Source organism: Cyphomyrmex costatus, unplaced genomic scaffold (genome assembly GCF_001594065.2).
Source record: "Cyphomyrmex costatus isolate MS0001 unplaced genomic scaffold, Ccosl1.0 scaffold332, whole genome shotgun sequence".
Lineage (NCBI taxonomy): Eukaryota > Metazoa > Arthropoda > Insecta > Hymenoptera > Formicidae > Cyphomyrmex > Cyphomyrmex costatus.
In genome coordinates, this window is record NW_017277473.1 from 221,653 (window position 1) to 242,288 (window position 20,636).

The following is a 20,636-nucleotide window of genomic DNA, read 5'->3' on the forward strand; positions in this document are numbered from 1 at the left end:
GCATTCTGTTTGTACGCTCACGCGCTTTAAGCAGTTTAAGCATTCATTAGAATCTAATTTTATTATTTCTAAAACTGATTGTTACTGCCTTAAATCACATGTCGTTCGTACGTAATTTTGTTACATATTATGATTAAAACACAGAGCAAAAACTATCATAGAAAAACTATATTTGGTAAATATTTTTCATTATCACTATTTCATTCACAAAAATTAAACATTTTTTTTATTATTGAACAACTATTCGATTTAAAAATATAGCAATTAAATGATATAAATGCTAATTACTTGTTTTTCCTTTTTTCTGCCAGATTCCTTTGTTTTATGCATAAACACGTCGCCGGTGGTACAATATTTTTAATTTAGCTCTCTGCGGTGCGTATTTTCATATAAGGCACAGCTCAATCTTACATCAAATCCAATAAAAATCAATTTAAACTTTAGTATTTTCATATTAAAACGGATTTAAACGCCGCGCCATCGCGCGAAGATTAGTGATAGGTTGCAACTACAGAGGCAGTACAACAGAGTGGTACAGGAACAGAAAACAGACCACAACCACGACCACATGTGATTCTTCTACCATGTATTGTGGTGTTACGTGACTGACAGATTTCCTAACCTGAATAATTGTGAACTGTAACGATTAATATCTCGGTTCAAGGGGCAGAGTGACGCTTTTTTTCTGCCATATTCTTTGATTTTATACAAAGACGTGTCAAATAAGCCTAATTTCATTAACTTTTGAGCTATGAGGGCCTCATCTAAACAATTATCAAATTCTTTTATTTTTAAGATGAAAACACGACAATGATCTCTATTAGTTAACTTTTTCATCAAGAAACTATGTCAGCATGGTTTTTGGGATGATCTCGTGATTGTAATCAATTGCGTAACGTGACAGCGTGAACGTAACCTCAACATGCTGTCAGAGGTTGATGTGTTCATCAGCAACTACACGTTGGTCGATCCCGAGATCTACCAGCTTTGGGTCGACGGACATACTTGTGAGTGGAGGAAATAATAGCCTCCATTGATTTTATGTGCACAAGGAATTATTTGGATTTACAGATTTAATGGATGCTTTTTTCTAGCCAGTGACGCAGTTAACATTCTACATCAACGAGGAATCTGTCAGCAGACCAACGCACCAATCGAGCTGGTTGCATCTGACATTCTGGATCACTATCGCACCTATGCTCTGCTCGAGAAACTGCTTCACACTCCTACAAAACTTGCCAGTGAGCAGTTAGCCTTTCAAATCGAACCACAGACCAGTCAAATGCTTATAGAAATGTAAGAACATATATAATGCGACCTTCTAATCAAAACTCAAATTATTAAAAATAATAAAAGAAATTAGAACTAAAATGGAAATATTTCTAATAATGTTTAGCATTAAAAAACATATTTTGCTTACTTTCTATCCTTTATCAGTGCAAAACAGAGAATGGTTACTGTAAATTCTTAAAGTAAGATTATTAACTCTAGAATTGATGCCAAAATTTATAACAATTACTGATGCTGGAGATCTAAGAGATTAATTTAATACAAATGAAATGTCTATATTTCTGTGAATGTTGGTACATAACTTATATATATTCCTCATGTGATAGATACAATTTGCATTCATTTGGAATGTACTTATGTGAAAGTTAAAATAAAACATTCTGACTCTCTGAATTAGAATCCTCTTCAGTATAGAAATCAAGTACAAATTATAATGAAAGTGTACTATATATTTTATTGAAACCACAAATACTATTATTTTATTTTATTTCCATTAATGTTGACTAAAAGGCACTATTAATTTTAAGGAATCAAAATAACAATATAAAAAAGGAAGGATATTAAGTATATTAATAAAAATAATTTAAATTTGCAGTTGTAACATAATATTGAATTGTTTGACATTTTTATATAAAATAGTAATTGTTACAAAAATAAATGTAAGAATTAGCAATTAAATAAATTCAAATATAAATTTCAATTTTTTAACGCTATTTCACAAAGAAAGCTAAATTAATTGTACATACATATTAGAATCTTTGTTAGCTAAACAATCATTGAAGATTGGTCCAATAGACCTACTTACCATCAACTTTGTAGAGATATAATTGAGTAGGTCCAATAGACTCATATCAGCTCCAGAGTGTTAATAATTTCTTGTGAGGCACGCGCTGATATAAATAATTACTTATTTCAGGTATTACGAATTCGATGATGTCGTTATACGTGAGTTATTAGGAAAAAAGATAACATCTAAAAGTAGAAAGGATATGGATGAGGTAGCGGAAAAAACAGGAATTACATTGAAGAGCTGTCGAAGACAGTATGACAATGTGAAAAGGGTATTTAAAATTGTCGAAGATTTGCCAGGCTCTCTTGCAGTCAATATCAAACAACATTTCTTACTTTCTGAGGATCTTGCCAAGTATGTATGATATATAACTCCTTTCAAAAACTATATAATAACCTGTGTTTTTTTAGTATGGGTGTACAATCCAATTATAATAAACATCATGCAAATCATTTATAATGTATCAAACTGTTTTTAATTACACAGACGATACGCTGCAGTGGTGTTTATAGCATGCCTACGATTTGAAATGAATAAACGAAAATTACAATTTTTAACGTTTCCTGATTTGTATCATTGTGCCAATAGTATGATGTCGTCGTGGACATATCGATGCGTCGGATCCGAATATTTTGATACTGATTTGGACAGGGAATTCTTACAGGAATTATCAGAATGCAGAGCTCTTCTAGAAAACGATAAACATCACAAACAGTATATTATATCGTATATAAAATATAAATAATGCTTTGTCATAAAAATCACAAAAATAACAGGAAAATATTGATATGTTTCAGCTTAGTATGCCTTAAACTCAAACCAATGCTTCTTGATCGATCTTATCAAGAATTAGACATAAACTTCCGTTCGTATTCGAGAGCGATACTCTGTATTGGATGCAATTTACATAGATCACGAGAATTGAGATTTTTCTTTTTGGAACTGGTGGAGAGATGTATTGAACCTTGGCGACAAGTCAATTGGACGCACTCCGATCTACGGAATTTCTTAGCTATCTATACACAGTGCGCTCTTGACATGGATGTACTTAGGTAGGAATTGCAATAATCATATTATGAATAAGATGTTCAAATATTAGGAACTTTAAGAAACATTAATTATTCAATTTTTATCACAGAGAAGGCGAATTGAGAGATGCGTTTGAACGTTACATGACGGTAGTGACATGTTGTCTATTACGTATGTATCATACATAATTATCAATGTAAAAATAAAAAATATATATATATATAATATACAGAGTATTCCTCGAATCGACTGCCATAGTTTTTGAGATACTTCTGATAGATTGAGAAAGTATTTGAAAATTATGACGACTGACACGAGCGAACACCCTGTATATGCACACTTAGAAGGTATAAGTAAACAATAGGATTAATAATTTATATATTGCTAATATTTATTAATTTTCTGTAATAAATGATAGACAGATACAGCATCTTATATGCTGTGTGTAAATGTGCAGTTAGACATACATATATGTAATAATGCACATTACACTGTCAACATTTTCTTATTACTGATACTTTCAATGAAATGTGCGCGATGTGAAATTCTACAAAGTGAAAGGCAGTCTGTATATTGTAGATACGGCAGTAGCTCGGTATATCTTTTTTGTAATTGGCCATGTTCAGCAGAATGTATATATATATATATATATATATATTCCTTTATATAGACCAAAGAGTATAATTCAATCGACACAAAGCACTTACTGAAGTACTGACTTTTGCTGAACGTGGCCATTATATATATTAAATTTTTAGATTAAAAGTTAACTTTAATTTATTTAAATCCAATAAATATTAATGAAATAGAATGTTTCAACCATTGCACATTCGTTGGTAATTATAACAATTGGATAATGTTTCAAATAAAATATCGCTATTTATATACTAAAATTCTGACTTATTCTTACTAATTTTTTCTTATACATATATTTACATTTTATCGACACTGTCTAATAACATTATTAATATCGCATATATCAATGTACAGAATACACATCGCACATATTACGCGCTAGTTTCAAAAAGCACATTTGCTTAAACCTCATTTATACATTATAATCAGTGTACATACATCTTCTTTATGTCCAAACATACTTCCTTGTAAGAATTGTTATGCAAATAAACTTATAAGATGTTTCCAAAGTTTTCTATCCAATAGCGACACAGTAATATTTTTATTTTACAAAGAGATTATATCTTTGTTGTCATTTCTTTATTACTTTACATTTACTTCACTATTATTTATCGATATTTGGACAAGGCATGATGCATTCATACCTTATATCATGAGACAAAATATATACATATGTCATCAGAAATGCCTAATCAACTGAATTTGCAGAGGTATCGAGGCATATTCAAGAACGCGCATTCCTTTATATTAAATGTACGTTTGAACGAGGTACACTGTATACTGTAGAGATGTGGTACATGAGAATAGGAAAAGTTGTGTGTCAGGAAAATCGTAAAAATATAATAATTTTGCCTAAGTACTCATGTACAATTGACTACTGCGTGACTCCTAACAATTTGGTAACGGCGTTCACTATATCTTTGATCTGTGGCAAGGCCGCAATCTCTAGCGATTTCGCATATGGCATAGGCGTGTCGACTCCCGTAATGCGAATGACAGGTGCGTCAAGATGATAGAAGGCTTCACCTGGAAAAAAAATAGCTTCGTTAAGCAACACTGTCAAGAATAAATAAATTAAAATAAAATCGATACCAGTTTCTGAAATTACATAGCTTTCACATTCATTAATCTTTTGTGTATACAATGCGTTTAAAACTTAATTCTAACTAGCTCTAATTTAAATTATGTTAATTTAAATTGTCACATAAATAACTCAAATAAGTAAAGAAAGAGCTAATACGATCGAAGCTAAATCTTGATGTTTAATAATATTTATGTATAAATTCTAAATACGTCTTTCAGTTATATAAACTGCGTGCCATCAGGCTTGTAACGCAAATAAATTAAAGCTGAAATAATATAACAAATTAAATTTTTTTGTACAAAAAATTCGATAAAGACCGTATAACAACATTTAAGGATAAATTCCTAAAATACTTTTTTGAGGCAAAAATTTTAATATCGAAACATCGAGGCTTTAATTGTTTTTTAATTATAAGTACTTCAAGTTATCAAATCATACAATTCGCGCGTGCTTTTAGATGTGATACACGACAGAAAATCCAACTGAAATCCAACCGCACTTAAATGCGCAGACTTTAGACGATATGAGATTCGCTGTAATTTTAAGTGCTTATATATAATTCGAAAAAACTATTATATTCTTGACATTTTGGTATTAAAATTTTCGCCTCAAAATTTTAGGCAATCTACCATTAAGAGTTGTTATAGTCTTAATCGAACACCTTATATATATGTAATAATAAATTATATTATTTATATATACAGTTATATCTTTAATTCCTTAACCTAGATTGATTCGGCTTTGGCGTTTTATTATTTTTTAATTTCTGAGTGATGTACGATTTTAATTTTTGTATCACTTTTAAATCGTTGATTGTAACATCGATAATGACTTCAAAAGTTGAAACGTTTGTTTATAAGCACATAAAATTTATTTTATTAAAATAATTTAATTAGATTATAGCCCTTTATATTATCCCAATCAGAATAATGTTTTATCTTAATTTAAATTGTCTAAATTTCATTTAAAATATAAATTCAACACATGTCAAATATGAAATATAAATTAAATGAAACATACTCTCTGCAATTCTTGCGCTGACCTCCGCTCCAATACCACACTGCGGCCAACCTTGTTCAACTGTCAACAGGTGTTTTGTCTTCACCACTGATTGTATGATGGTGTCTATATCCAACGGTCTGAGAGAACGTAGATTAATCACTTCGGCCTCGATTCCCTTTCCAGCAAGTTCATTGGCCGCTTCCAAAGCTTCCTCGACAGCTCTAGAGTGTGCTACTAATGTTACATGATTGCCGGCTCGTTCTATCTTGGCTTTGCCGATAGGTAAAACAAAGTCCTTTGATAAAGCTTCGTCAGACATAGGATACTGTACACCATACAATATTTCATTCTCAAGCACCACCACTGGATCAGGATCTCGAATGGCTGCTTTAAGCAAACCTTTGGCATCTTCGCTATTATAAGGTGACACTACTTTTAAACCAGGACAATGACTGTACCAGGCACCGAAACACTGCGAATGTTGTGCTCCTACACCTGCAGCAGCACCATTGGGACCACGAAACACGATTGGCACATTAACTCTACCTGCAGACATGTAGAACGTTTTGGCAGCAGAGTTGATGATATGATCGATTGCTTGCATCGAAAAATTGAACGTCATGAATTCGCAGACTGGTCGCAGGCCGGCCTAGAAAATAAAATATTTATGCAAAAAGAAGAATATAAGTACTAATAAAAGCGCAATAAATAAAACAAAGACTAGCTCATTATTGTAATAAATAAAGCTTAGTTATTTCACACATACCATAGCTGCTCCAACCGCGATGCCAGTGAAACCAGCCTCTGTAATTGGTGTGTCAATGACTCGTTTGTCTCCATATTTCTTCCAGAGACCTCGAGAAACCTTGTACGCACCATCATAGAGAGCTACTTCTTCACCGAGAAGAAACACCTTCTCATCTCTTTCCATCTCCTCATCCAAGGCCGAATTCAAAGCATCTCGCACGGTCATCTAGCAAATTTATAGGAATTTTCATGAGAGAAAACCGAGGCACAAATAAATGACCTTTCATGCCCTTCAAATTTCTACTTCTTTAAATGATCGTACGCGAGAGCAATGTCGAATCAAGAAGGGCAAAGGAAGAGCAAGGAACAATTAACGTGAAAACGTTAAAACGGAGTTCCCGTCACATCCAAAGAATCATTTCTCTTTTTTATGTTAATTTTAAGCAGCGGAATAAATCACCTGTTGTGCCGGTGCCCATTTCGACGTGGAGAACGAGCGGCGAACGACGGTTCTTACGGCAGTCTGAAAACAAAAAAGCATCACAGTAGTCGAAAAATTCGAATGTCACACTGTTCTTTTTTCGAACAGATCGCAACAATTGATCTATTCCATTTGCAATTATCCCATACTCGCGATGTTTTATAACGAGATGAAATAAAAGCAGACAGATGGAGAGGCTAAACGTGGAACGGGTCATCGATTGCGACCGCTCGTTTTTCGGAATTCACGAAATCTTTTTACCATGAACATGTTAAGTTGACGGAAATGTTTCTCGCGGTGGGACCTTTTCTCTGAGAGCAATTTTTTCTCTCGCTCCCCTTCTCTCTCTTTTTTTCTCTTTCTAGAAGGATAATCTGGGAGACGTTCGTAAAAAATTTCGTCCTGTATTAAAACACAGACTGCGTTAAAAGAACCAAGGACGCGCACTGTATTATTCGGAACGGTTACAACACGCATTGAAGGAAGTCGCTGATTCGAAACGGCGCCACGGCGGCGTATCGCTTAGCGTTCAAAGTTGAAGCGGCAAAATATAATGTTAATGGTAATTTATATGAACCGACAATGAGCGACACAGGTCTATATTTGCGTTGTTTGCACCTTTTACATTCAGCATATATTTGCTTTCTCTTTCTTTTCAACGTTTAAATATATATATTTATCTTCTTTTAAATTTAAAAATATTGATTTCATACAACGTAAACAGACCTATCGTTGAGATTAGTTACCTATTGGATAATTAGGCAATCGCGTGACGACCTGAACACAACGTGTTCTGCACTTATTATATTTTCTTAATGAAATAATTATTTATTCTTATAGTCCATTAAATAATAATGATAACGTAATTTTGTGTATATATAATATTTCAAAGAAGAATTAAACAATTACTATCATACTTGGGCTGGAATAGGAGAAATTTTGTACAGATATGTACATACAACTTGAGTTCTATTTTTAGATAGCGGTATTATTATAAGCTTAGATGGGAGGAGTGTGTCGCCAAGGTCAGATCAGGATCACATAAATTTTTAAAAAATAAAAACCTCCGTTTTTATTACATATTCTTGTAGCTTATCGTTAAGAGCTCTTCAAAACATTATAACGAAATACTTCTTTATTAAGTACTTTTCGAGTTATGAGGTTTAAATGTTACAATACCGCGGCGTTGACGTTAGCATTATTCAAAATGTCCGACGGCTAAAAGAATATTATAATTGTAGCATCTGTATAAAAATTGACTAATTACAGTCGAATACAGTATAGTATTCCATTCATACAACCGAATAAAAGAGAAAATATTCGACTGTGATTGGTCACTTCTTACAAATATTGTAGTATGCGGCATACGGTTATGGTCAATATAAACCCTAAAACCTCTTGAACACGTTGTTCAAGATCAGAACATTAATAAACAACAAAAATCAAATGACTGAACTCCACGTTTTGAGCGTTAAATGAAATGTAGCCCTAATAGCACGATCATATTCATATTGTTTATATATGAAGACGGAAATTGTCAAAGAAAATAATAAGTCTATTTCGTCTATACTCGTCAATTAAATTTTATTTATAATAATTAATATATTACAGTTTTAACTATTAATTTCCTATCATAGAATATGAAAGGCTTATGTTTTACCTGGTTTGTACGCTTTCCAATAATTCACATACACATCATCATATATATTACGTATATGTATGTGTGGAAATATGAGATTACGTACCACTTCTTTTTTAATGCAGATAAGAGCGACCTGCGATGCGTCTCTTAGATACTTAATATATATATATATTATGTAAAATATATTAATAAAATATTAAATAAAATACATTATAAGCAGAAATATATTTGAGAAAATGTTAGCTCGACTAAATGACATGTGTTTAACTGTGATCTAGTAACATGTTTTTATCTTTTGTTTAAAAACAAAATTTTGATCTGATTCCATCGCTTTAAACACGGCAGCACGTAATACTTACGCGGATAAAATTATAAAATAATTTTACATGCAATCTTATGATAACAAAACATATATCATAAGATTAATACTATTTCGTAATTTTATGAAATAGTATTAATCTCGTGAGGTATGTGCTATTAACGAAGCAATCGAGTGATATTCTCTAACAAGGATCATCTCTACGAGTGGGAGTAGATTACTCATAACAGGTCGTATCTTATCTCTTGATAGTGGTGGTAGGTATCACTATGTCTCTAAATAGGCGTGGTGTAGTATCTTGATGAAATCGAAGGGACCACGTACAGCGTAACTTACATAAATTGCGCGAATAAGTTTTTTCATTTCGAAATAAGCTTAAAAACGTTTTTCTCAATGCAATATGATACTTATTGATTGAAATACAAAGTGTCGATTCAGAGGATACAATTCTAGATTTCTTGTTTTTTTTTTACAACCACGAAATGATTGGATTATATTCCTGGATTATTCTACTTTCTCTTGGTAAGAAGTACATTATTAGAAGAAATATATTTTAATTTATAATGCGTAATTAATGTTATTATATTAATATTCGCAGTAAAAAGGTTCCCTTAAAATTTATCATAAAATTTTTGCAAACTTTGTATATGAATTTTATAACTTCTTAAAAAATGTTTCAGATTTTTTTGTTATAAATTGAAACATTTTAGAAATGGAACATTTAAGAAAATATATGTTTTTTTTTTCTTATAATAATATTAGTATAAAAAAAGGAAAAAACATAGATTTTCTTAAGCATTCCATTTCTAAAAAAAAGAAATTTTTATAATAATAATATAATTCTTATATGTTAAATTCCAAACTATTTCTCATTTCATAATTTCCAAAGAAAACTTATAAAATCTAAAAAAATTTAAAGTCCTTTTTTATCTTAAACAACTTTATCAATTAAAAATTATGAAATATATATTACAAAAATTATGAGAATTTTTTTTCATCAAGAATATGTTTAAAAAATGTTTAAAATTAACGCAGCAAGTTAAAAATATACAAAAATAATTTTATACGTACCTTATTTTTTTCATTTGTGAAAGTTTAAACATTGATTATTAAATTAAAAAGTTGTTTCGATAATTAGTTTATAAAAATTTGTTTGCTATTTGAACTAACAATAAGTAAAATCTTTTAGGTTTCTAGACGCTTATATAACGATGCCAAAACCGAATTTTATGAATAATAAGAGTAATTTTATAATTTTGTAAACAATTCAACTTAATTTTCTTTATGCATATTATTGTAGGTGTTTCCGCACAAGAAAATACATATCGAAGTATTGCATCAACACTTCGAGAATGTTACGAAAACAAATATCTTCTAGAGAAAGATAACAGACTTCCCCATACTTTAAATACATTAATTGCAATTCTCCGAAAAATCGAAAATACTGAAAACGGAAATATGGATTTACGAGCCTTAACTGTTGGAATTATGCACAGGTAAATGGTTCATTCTCATGACAGCGTCCATGAACAAATATAGTTTCTACGTTTAAGATTGCTAAAGTGCATAACACTCATTTCAAAAAATCGTAGATTTCGTCAAGATGGAATAGAAAAGAATCCAATCGTCATCGAGCAGTCTGGTGTATTGCCATATAGATCAGGTTATCAAGCTCAAAAATATTTACAAATAATTCGTTTTATACCTGAGGAAACTAGCAGGCTTCTTTACAACATAATGACCGACATTGAAAGGGTAAACTTAATAAAACTTAATAAAAGCTGTTTATATTAAGTATATTCCTGAGAAAAATTTTTTCCTGAAATTAAAATTAATACTAACGAAATATTACTGAATCATATATTAAAATCTATATCAATTGACCAACTTTCAGTATTTCATTAAGTAAATTTTAGTGTTATGACTCTTAATTTGTCTTTTTAGTCTATTACTTTATGTTTCATTAAGTTTCTTTATAAAAGTTTGGTCGCCGCATAACAAATATTTGATAAAGATATATAAAAAATAGATGAAACAGTCTCTACAGGATTCTTAATATTCAAAATATAAAAATACATATATAAAGGCATATAAGAATCAAGAATGATAAAGTAAAAAATATAAAATAACATGTGTCTATTTTAAAAAATAATGATAAAATAATAAAAAAATATTATAGGTTCATCATAAAGATATATAATAAGTTTAAAAAGGGGAGGATGTTGTAATATATAATGATATTAAATGTTTTATTACATATTTTTGGTATTAAATAATATAATACAGTATATTATATTTTACACTTGCTATACGGATTCATCAATTAAAGGATTAATCATATAACCTTTATCTCGAACTTGTTTACAGAAGTTTTTTCTCGAATTATCGCTGATAACTTTTCAAATAGTATCGTATAAAAATTAAACGTGGAAAATTATTTTTATGATTCGTAGTATTTCAGCATGATTCAATGTTTAATTTCAATGTTTAATTTTCCTGAACAAATCTGTAAAAATATTAAATATTTTTACATTATTTTTTAATTTTAATTATTTCTCATTAATTTAATTATTATTAATCATTTTTATAATTCATAGTACTTCAGTATTAAAAGTATTATTTATACTAAAATATATTTAACAATATTTCAGTTATTTTTATTTTTTATTTCTATGATTTCATATAATTTCATTTATCAACAAATTAGATGGAGAAAGCCGTAACGGTCGAAGCTGGATCGCAGTGCTTATTACAATATAATTGTGTGAATTTTATATACTGTGTATGTAGTCCCCCTCGCAACGCTGATAGATTTTCAGCATTGACGCATACATATTCACTACCGCAGTAATATCACTAAGTTAAATTGACAAGCAATCAAACAAATTGATGCTTATAGCATCTTATTGGATCTTAATTTCATTTAATTTCAATAATTTTAGCAATTTATTTACACCATCGTATCGATCATGTAACTTTTTCTCTAGAGCAGAAACGTGAACAGTAAAATTTGTTACGTATATGTACATATACCCATATAATATACATGCAAAAAATTTTTACGTTTCCGTTCTAAGGAAAAAATTATATGATTGATCACAAGAAATAGAGAATATAGTTTTCAAAAGTGTAGTCTTTCATATTTGATATACAAAAATCTGGATATAAACTTTTATCTGATAGATACTTTATTTTTTTGCAGTGTACCCTTCATTTTATGTTATCTAGCAGTACTGAAATATACGAAAGAAAGGACGAAAACACGATATGTATTAGCACTATCAGGAATGCGAGAAGTGTTATCAACAATTTTTCTATTATCACAAAGAATGTGCATGATGATGTAGAAACCTTGACACCTGAACAAATGTAAGTTATATATAATTTAAATAATTTAACGTAACGCAACTGTCAACAAAAATAATAACGCAAAATACATAAAAATACATATAATTAAACAAAATAAATTCTACTATATTACATATTTATATTTAAAAAGTATATTTTCTTTTTCAATATAATTATACATATAAAAAACGATTGTGTTATGGTATTCATTATAAATGACAATCAACTATATATGTATAATGTTTGGAAAGTTAGATTTTCTCTAAACTAAAAATTCTTAAAGATTAGTAATTTTAATTAATTGTTTATTGCATTACGATTAATAACCTACAAAATTGTTAATAAAGATTATATAAACCAAAAATTAATTTAGTAAAAAAATTGAATTACTTAAGTTAAATAAATTTAAGTTAAATTAATTTCAAATTCTTTTAATTGCACTATTAAATTAAAATAACTATTCTACAATTATATATATATATATATTATAATGTTTATAATCAAATCTATAGCATATTGTAAAGAAGGACATATATGTATATATATTATATATATATATATATTGCGACCATTCCAGGCTGTATTCTAAAATCTATCGAAAAAAAATGTAGTATTAACCTTTTAGTTAATGAATGTACAATATTGTGTGTTACATATACAATATCTCCAAATAAAGATTTCAAAATACTATCATTATTATCAAGACTGTATATAACATATATAATATTATAACAACAGACTGGCCAAAATACAGACTATATTTTGGCATAATAAAAACTTATTCATAATTTTGTTTAATATAACGTACAATATTATTGAACTTATTTCTGAAAATTTTGATTGCAAATGTAGCGACATTATTACAAATAACAAAGACGGAGATACCAAACGTGTGTTTGATCCAAACGCTATGTATCCGGAATTTCCACCGAATCATCCAAAGACCGCCCGAGTTGTTGATAGACCGCCACTAAGCAGATGTCCTGTAGAGAATGGTGTTATAAAAACTGCGTAAGTAGATTTTATATTTTATAATTTATGTATTTATAGCGTAAACACACGCACTTGTTTTCATTTTTAATAATATTTACAGAAAAAAATGAATTCTTGATTCGCGTATTTTATTCTTGAATGCTATTTGATTTCTTTAAGTATAAAAAGCTCTCTTTATAATTACAAATATTCTCTTGTATCAATAACAAATGAATTTGTATGAAGTATATTTTATTTTCAAAATCGTATTCTTATTTCTAAAATAATTATATCGTTCTAACAAGTTTATTAGATTTTCGTACTTAACAACATATTTCATGGAGAATCAAATCGGAAGCGGATGCAGTTGTGATACTTCCTTTGTAAGAATATTTTTCACTTTGTTTCAAGAATAATTTATTAATCGGAGATTGTTTATTCTTAGCATAAGCAGGCGCTATTCTAAGAATAAAATATTCTGAAATTGAAGCATATATGCATTTCTTTAAGAATTCATTTTTTGTGTTACTGTACATTTCCGACCTACTAATGCTTACTAACAGCCACGAATCAACAGTATCAGAACTGCAGAAGCGCTCATATGAGATTAAGAAATTCGCGCGTGGAAACTTTCGATACATAATTATCCTTAGCAAAACCTCTTTCCATCCTATAAATTTCTAATTTCCTATACTTTGCGAGAAAGAATGACATATTAATGCAATATTTGTGTTCAGATTCTGACTAGAGTCTCTATAGTCACTTCCTATTAACAGCGTTTTAGGCTCAATTTCATAACTTATTATATATACGATTGACTCTTATAACCGAGATTCAACTATACTTATTTCTCATCGCTTTCCAATTCGACAATAGAATTAGAAGAAAATAAGAAATAAGTTAAACCTTGGTTAAGAGTTAATCAGGAGTTGTGAAACTAGGCTTTAATAATGAATTATCGTAGCTGGGGTTCAGTTTCTGCCGGGCCGCTAATCGCTGGTATAGCTGCTGGTCTACAACCTGAAAACACACCATTCTCGGAATTTTTTCCTAACGAAGATGACCCAGAGAGAATGGCAAATCTATCAAAAATATCAATAGATAATAAATGGATTGCAACCATAAGTGGTAATAAATTCTTTATTTTTTTTATATCTCCATATATATTCTGTACTGTTTTATGATATACAAATTTTAAAGAAAGTTGCATCGAAAGATTAATATTTATAAACTGATCAATCACGAACACGATTGTTCAACTATTTTCTCAGATTATTTTGTCAACTGTATGCATCGATTAATACGATATCTATTTTACAGTAGGCTTATAAAAAAATTGTAAATGTTACAAATATTGTATTTGCAGGTGATTTAGCTGAAGTTATTTTAATGCAAGGACCTACAAAAAAGAATGAGGAAAAGCTTAGTATAGGTGCAGACGGCAATTGGAATTCATCGGCTATGCCTCGTTGGTATTTTCTGAAAAAGAATAAACACTTACAATTTACCACAGCAGAGATTAGAGGAGATATTGATGGATTCATTCTTGCTAACGAAATTGAAGCTTTATATACAAAAGTACCTAAACTGAGACTGTCACAAATTTTAGATCTATATTATAGCTCTCGTGGATTATTTAATCCTACAATTAGAGCATGTAATCGAAAAACATTATTTCAAACAACTATATCAAAACAGATAATGTTAGAACAGGTAATACATATATATTGCATAATACTATATATTACATTATTTAATAAAACAAAACTTTTTCTTAGTATAAGAACGCGTGTAATTAATTTCGTAACTTTTTAAGCTCTAAATACGATTTTGTGTGTTCATTAAATTAATTATTCTATTACATTATAATATAGTTAAAGCAAGTATATGTTGAAGTGGTTAAAGTTACAAAAAGCTACTTTAGTATATTTTTCCATTTTATAATTATATATATATATGTATATGACGTAAAAAGATATTTATAATTAATATTACATCAAAATTACAACTTTGTAGGCCATTATCTGTAATTCTCGTGCTGACCGTGAGAAGCGGGGATTGCCTGACAAGCGCCCTGCGTCGCGCGCTTATCAGGCAATCCCCGTTCTCCATGATCTGCACGTCGAATGATCAATAAGCGTACTTGACAGTAGCAGACCGAGTGAATTTATTCAACTATCTTTCAAAATTAATATTTTGTTAACTATCATGAAAATCGTAAAATGGTACAAAACTTTTCGATTCATAGTCCGTTCTATCTGCACACGAAATATTTCGTCGTTATTTTTGAACATTCTGCATGATATATGATTTAATTTATATATACTTTAATTTGTGTTTTATATTATAAAATAATAAATACATCACACTTCAATACTTATTATTTCTAAAGCTTTAAATTAAGAATGCTCTCTTCAATTTTAAACTGATTTTTGTTTATAAAATAGTATTAATAGATTTTTCAAATTTTACTTGCGCCTTTTTGTGACCAGACAATATTTGATATATTCTTAATTGTATTTTTAGTAGTATATTTATTTATTTTTTATTTTTTTTACCGATATATATATAATATAATTTATATTTTATATAATTTATACATATATTTTGTAATTTATATATATATATTTACTACATATATAATAAATACATACATGCACATATATGTAAATATATGTATGTATGTATTTTGATTTATTTTATATTGCACTATTAATTTTGATTACATCTTTTTTTCTTCATACGACGGATATATGTCTTAATGGCATATACATATAATAAAGTCAACTTTTACATAATAGAGATTCTACATTAATTATAAATACTTTCGTACCATAATCAATACCATAAATTATTTTATTTAAATAAAAGTCTTAATAAATACTTAATTTTTATCACAATAAAATCTCTCTAATATATCACGTCATTGATATGTCGAAATATACTAAAATAGTCCTCTAAGCAACTCCAACTGGAAATTTTTCAAGTCTGTAATGATAAAGCAATTTGGTGTTGTAATGTCCATATCTCAAGTAGAACATAGAAGTCATAGTAATATCATAAAGACATCGTCGTGACCTTATTTATCATTTATAAATTCATTTTTAAGTATAAAAAGACATCGTGATGACGTTCCATAGGATAATAAAATCATAATGATATCATAATTATTATGATTTTATTATGATTTTGTGTTCTACCTGGGATACAACTACGAAAAATAATTATGTAGTTTCATGTTTGTGTATTTTTTTTTGTTAAATAATATTATGCAACAATTAATTACTTTTAGTAAAAAAATCGTAAATAAAATTATCAGTATCGTACACACATATACACAAGCACGCATGAACAAACACACAAATGATTTTCAAAAATTATAAATCAAATCTTTTAAATTAAAGCAGTTCATTTCACTTAGACATACAGTGCTTCATTAGTTTTGGAAGAATATTTGCATAAAGCTACAATAAATGACGATAAAATGAAAAATTTTGCAACACAAGCAACAGAAGAATTGGCTTCTTACGTTGGTGAGTACATAGATTTACAATATTTTACAAAAGAAATATTTTGAGATAAAATAAAAAGTAAACTTGTATAAATTTTAGATTTAATGAATAACGAATTATGCCATGAGACAGAAACAAGAAATTTTGATGAAGTTGTTCAAATTGCTATTGATCTGACAATTATAATCGATACTACATGGCCTTTTAACGAGATACAATCAATTATTGCGTAAGTACAAATTATGTCCAAATATATTCTACCCAGTAGGCCTATTCTGTAACTTTTTAACGACAATTTTACTAGATAGGGATATCGTTGCGCAGGTATTTCACATGGTGAAAAAGTTGCGCAATGATAGTATAACGATACCAAACTGTCGTTAAAAGTTACAGAATAGGCTTACGGATGATAAATAACGAGTTTATCGCTACAGTTACCTTTTATATATTGTATAAGAATAATTCGATAATTTTTCATAAAAAAATTAGATAAGCTACAGCTTCTAAACTTCTAACTCACTATATACATGTTAGCAAATAAAAAATATTTTTATACATTGAAGTTATATTTATGTTTATTATGTTTATATACAATATGTTATACTATTATACGTAATACGACGTGGAAAAATTTTATATTATTGACGTAATTATTTCGACTATATTTAAATTTTATCAAACTTTTCTTACATAATATTTTACATTCGTTTGCATGGTAATTTGTAATCTTTTTGCGATTGAAGAAGACATTTTGTAATGTCGAAACTAGTTTTGCTCAAAATTTTAATGCTTTAAACACATTAAATATGTGATTCATTATTAACATCCTGTATTATAATTCGTCTATATTAATTCGTCTTTGACTATTTTTGACAATTTCATTTTTATATTATTATTTCAATAACGAGTCCGTCACAAAACTGATTTCTTTTTTTTCCTCAATAGAGAAATATTGGATAAAATCGACGTAAATCAATACAATAGTCAATATACAATTATTAATGGTTGTGATGGTAGTATCATGTTGAATACTACCAATAGTATTTTAGACTTTGGTTTATATAATATAACCAATTATACAAATAATGGTATGCTTGCACATATTATAGTAATATATTTTAAATAATTATATTCTGTTGCCAGTGATTTAATTTGAAAATAACTTTTTCAGTTACTAAAGGCTTCAATCTTCCTAAATCACTTGAAACATTAGGTGATTTGCAAAAGAAGAAATTAAACGATGAACGTTATGGTCTTGGAAATGCAAAATCTGATGTAGTTTTAATTATTCCGTTTACATCGTATATTACAAATATCTCTGATAAAGAATACTGCATAGTACAGATCAAGAAGATGCGAGAGCAAGTACCGGGTAAATTTTTAATTCCTATAAAAACAACTACAATTATTATCTATATAATGTTTAGGGTATCTCAGAATAATAGTACATCATTTTTCGGTTTAGAATGATGGGGAGTAGGAATTTCTATGATAGAATAATAGGGCTAATTTGGCGAAAAATGAATTAAGAGAGAGAATGTATGTTAAAGTAGGGTTTAGGTGTAGTGTGGGAGTGTGAGGAGAGGTATTTTGTTTTTTGTGTAATTATATAATATAATAATAGTTTGTCTGTTTAGTTTGTATGAGATATAAGCGAAGAGCGAACTGTGATGTTACGGCTGTGAACAGAGTTAGAGTTAAAGTTAGGGATGCGTGAGTAGTTATTTATTTTTGTATACGGTGAAGGTATGGATGGATGTGTGGTAATTTTGTAAACCAAATCCCCTTCTTGGCTTTGTAAATGCTGAAGAGAATAAAATTCTATTCTATTCTAGTACATCATTTTTCAACAAGTAGAGCAAATTAAATTGAAAATATGTATCTTGAAATGAAATGAAAATTACAAGTGAACAAATTTTAGAATATTTGCACGTACTAATCAGTAATTTTCTATTAAATTTTCTATTAAATTAGCTTAATTTCGGCAACGCGTATAAACGTATATATAATATAGCTATTTAATTAATCATATCTATATGCATATTATTTAGTATAGCATTCTTTAAATGTATTGCCGAGAAATTAATTTAATAAAAAGTTTCTTGTTAGTATATGTATCAAATGCTTGGTGCAAACTACGATAAAGTGACGTACTTTGTCGTTGAAATGATAATTTTTGGTTACAAAATTTGACTGTTTATTGACTTTAAACATCAAAATAAAGTCATTTTTTGAAGTCATTTAAATTTTTGTTAATTTTTGTGTGTTTTTGAGTAGATTAGTTATAGATGCTAGGCGCGGGAAGTTGTTTATTACAAATCTAAAGTTATCATTAAAACTAAAAATCAGAGAAATCAGGAAAATCAGAGAATTTTGTGAAATTTTCTAGAAAAAAATAAAATTCTCAACTTTAATGAAATTTAATGTGTTTTATACATAATCATAATATAAAAATAGTCCACATCAAGTGAATAAGGTCTCATTACCGATATTATTGCAGATGCCACATTACTTATATTGACTCATGGAGCGATAGATAAATGGACAGATCTTCTACCATCAAGTAATTTGTTTTCCATAACCGTGCCAGGCGATATAGGAGATTCAGCGACGATGGCTAAATTAATTTTGAGGATAAAACAAGGTACAGATCAGATCATTTTTTTTTCAATCTACAGCTGTAATTTTACAAATGTTTCATCTTGTTATTACAGTTCCACAGCGGTTGATCAATACACAATGTGGAGCCAATTATTCCGTTATAGGAGAATCCCTTTCATTTACCAATTGTATTGAACCAGATACAATAGTCTCTTACAGACTGCATCCTAATTATTTCTTTTCCACTGATAGCAATCATAAATCTAAGATAAAGGTAAAACTTTTCCTGCACAAAAAGAATATTGAACGTATTTTTTCTTTTTTAATAAATATTGTAAATATTTCTTAGATTCAAGGAAGTGAAGATAATTTAAAAGTATGTACGTCGCAAAGTTTTAGAAATATTAATGAGACAAATGATTCGTGTAAACCAATAAGTAAGGACTTTTCTATTGAATTTTCCTGTGGTGATGCTGGTTTGATACATCTTTGCGAACCACTAAATCTCTTAATCATTGCTAATTCTTCAACTACAAATTTTCAATATGGTAAATACAAAAAATTACAAAATAATTTAAATTTAATGTATATAGCAACTGTTAGTATGTTACAATGAATGCATTCAGTACAACCACTCATTGAGACACTGAACGCTCATGAAGTAGTTGTATCACTGAATACATCTAATTTTTCTTAACTATACATATTGTCTCCCTCCCTCCCTCCTTCCTCTCTTTCCTATATATATATTACATATATGTACGGACGGACGTATTATGTGCGCGCGCGCGCGCACACACATAATACATACATAAACATTATCTTATCAAAATGTTAATGTCTTTTTCTATAAATCTTCTAATATATCTATATTTCTTTAGGTCCAGATGAGTGCAGATTTCCTCATATGATTAAATATACATTTTCGTATGAGAATTTGGTATGTAAAAGTAATGCAAATATAAATATGTTAAACATCTTCATTTTAATCTTAAGTATGATATATACGTTTTTGTAATAAAAAATACAAAAAAATTATAAATATGCTTTTTTTAACAAAATCGTATCAGTATAATTCAACATTCGTCAAATTTAAATTAGAATTGTAAATATCACGTAGTATTGCTCTTTTATTATCCAATAAATGTAAATGAAATATTTTGTAATTACTTTATTCATATGT

At 28.8% G+C, this 20,636-nt stretch overlaps 2 protein-coding genes across 2 annotated transcripts; one reads left to right on the top strand and one right to left on the bottom strand.

The window, feature by feature from the left end:
* Nucleotides 1–801: 801 nt before the first annotated feature.
* Nucleotides 802–20,471, top strand: LOC108776035 (uncharacterized). The gene is made up of 20 exons (XM_018542533.1): nucleotides 802–1,007; nucleotides 1,095–1,296; nucleotides 2,207–2,434; nucleotides 2,567–2,794; nucleotides 2,878–3,132; nucleotides 3,219–3,280; nucleotides 10,321–10,516; nucleotides 10,613–10,775; nucleotides 12,223–12,389; nucleotides 13,221–13,379; nucleotides 14,305–14,468; nucleotides 14,707–15,053; nucleotides 16,762–16,873; nucleotides 16,952–17,081; nucleotides 17,798–17,940; nucleotides 18,024–18,224; nucleotides 19,353–19,496; nucleotides 19,567–19,727; nucleotides 19,803–20,001; nucleotides 20,335–20,471. The coding sequence occupies exons 1-20, from the start codon at nucleotides 923–925 to the stop codon at nucleotides 20,469–20,471; spliced, it is 3,483 nt and encodes a 1,160-aa protein (XP_018398035.1). The 5' UTR covers nucleotides 802–922.
* Pdhb (Pyruvate dehydrogenase E1 beta subunit) lies at nucleotides 4,290–7,489 on the bottom strand. The gene is made up of 5 exons (XM_018542532.1): nucleotides 7,321–7,489; nucleotides 7,039–7,101; nucleotides 6,598–6,804; nucleotides 5,850–6,480; nucleotides 4,290–4,771 (listed from the first exon to the last, which is right to left on the bottom strand). The coding sequence occupies exons 1-5, from the start codon at nucleotides 7,327–7,329 to the stop codon at nucleotides 4,620–4,622; spliced, it is 1,062 nt and encodes a 353-aa protein (XP_018398034.1). The 5' UTR covers nucleotides 7,330–7,489; the 3' UTR covers nucleotides 4,290–4,619.
* Nucleotides 20,472–20,636: the final 165 nt, after the last annotated feature.

What these genes read in the sequence shown, in the direction of transcription:
- LOC108776035 (XM_018542533.1), top strand. Translation starts at nt 923, where the DNA reads ATGCTGTCAGAGGTTGATGTGTTCATCAGCAACTACACGTTGGTCGAT. An exon ending in TTGGGTCGACGGACATACTT is followed by an intron (nt 1,008 to 1,094) that starts GTGAGTGGAGGA and finishes GCTTTTTTCTAG; the next exon opens with CCAGTGACGCAGTTAACATT. An exon ending in AATGGTGTTATAAAAACTGC is followed by an intron (nt 13,380 to 14,304) that starts GTAAGTAGATTT and finishes GAATTATCGTAG; the next exon opens with CTGGGGTTCAGTTTCTGCCG.
- Pdhb (XM_018542532.1), bottom strand. An exon ending in TCGCGGTTGGAGCAGCTATG is followed by an intron (nt 6,481 to 6,597) that starts GTATGTGTGAAA and finishes TTTATTTTCTAG; the next exon opens with GCCGGCCTGCGACCAGTCTG. An exon ending in CAGCGCAAGAATTGCAGAGA is followed by an intron (nt 4,772 to 5,849) that starts GTATGTTTCATT and finishes TTTTTTTTCCAG; the next exon opens with GTGAAGCCTTCTATCATCTT.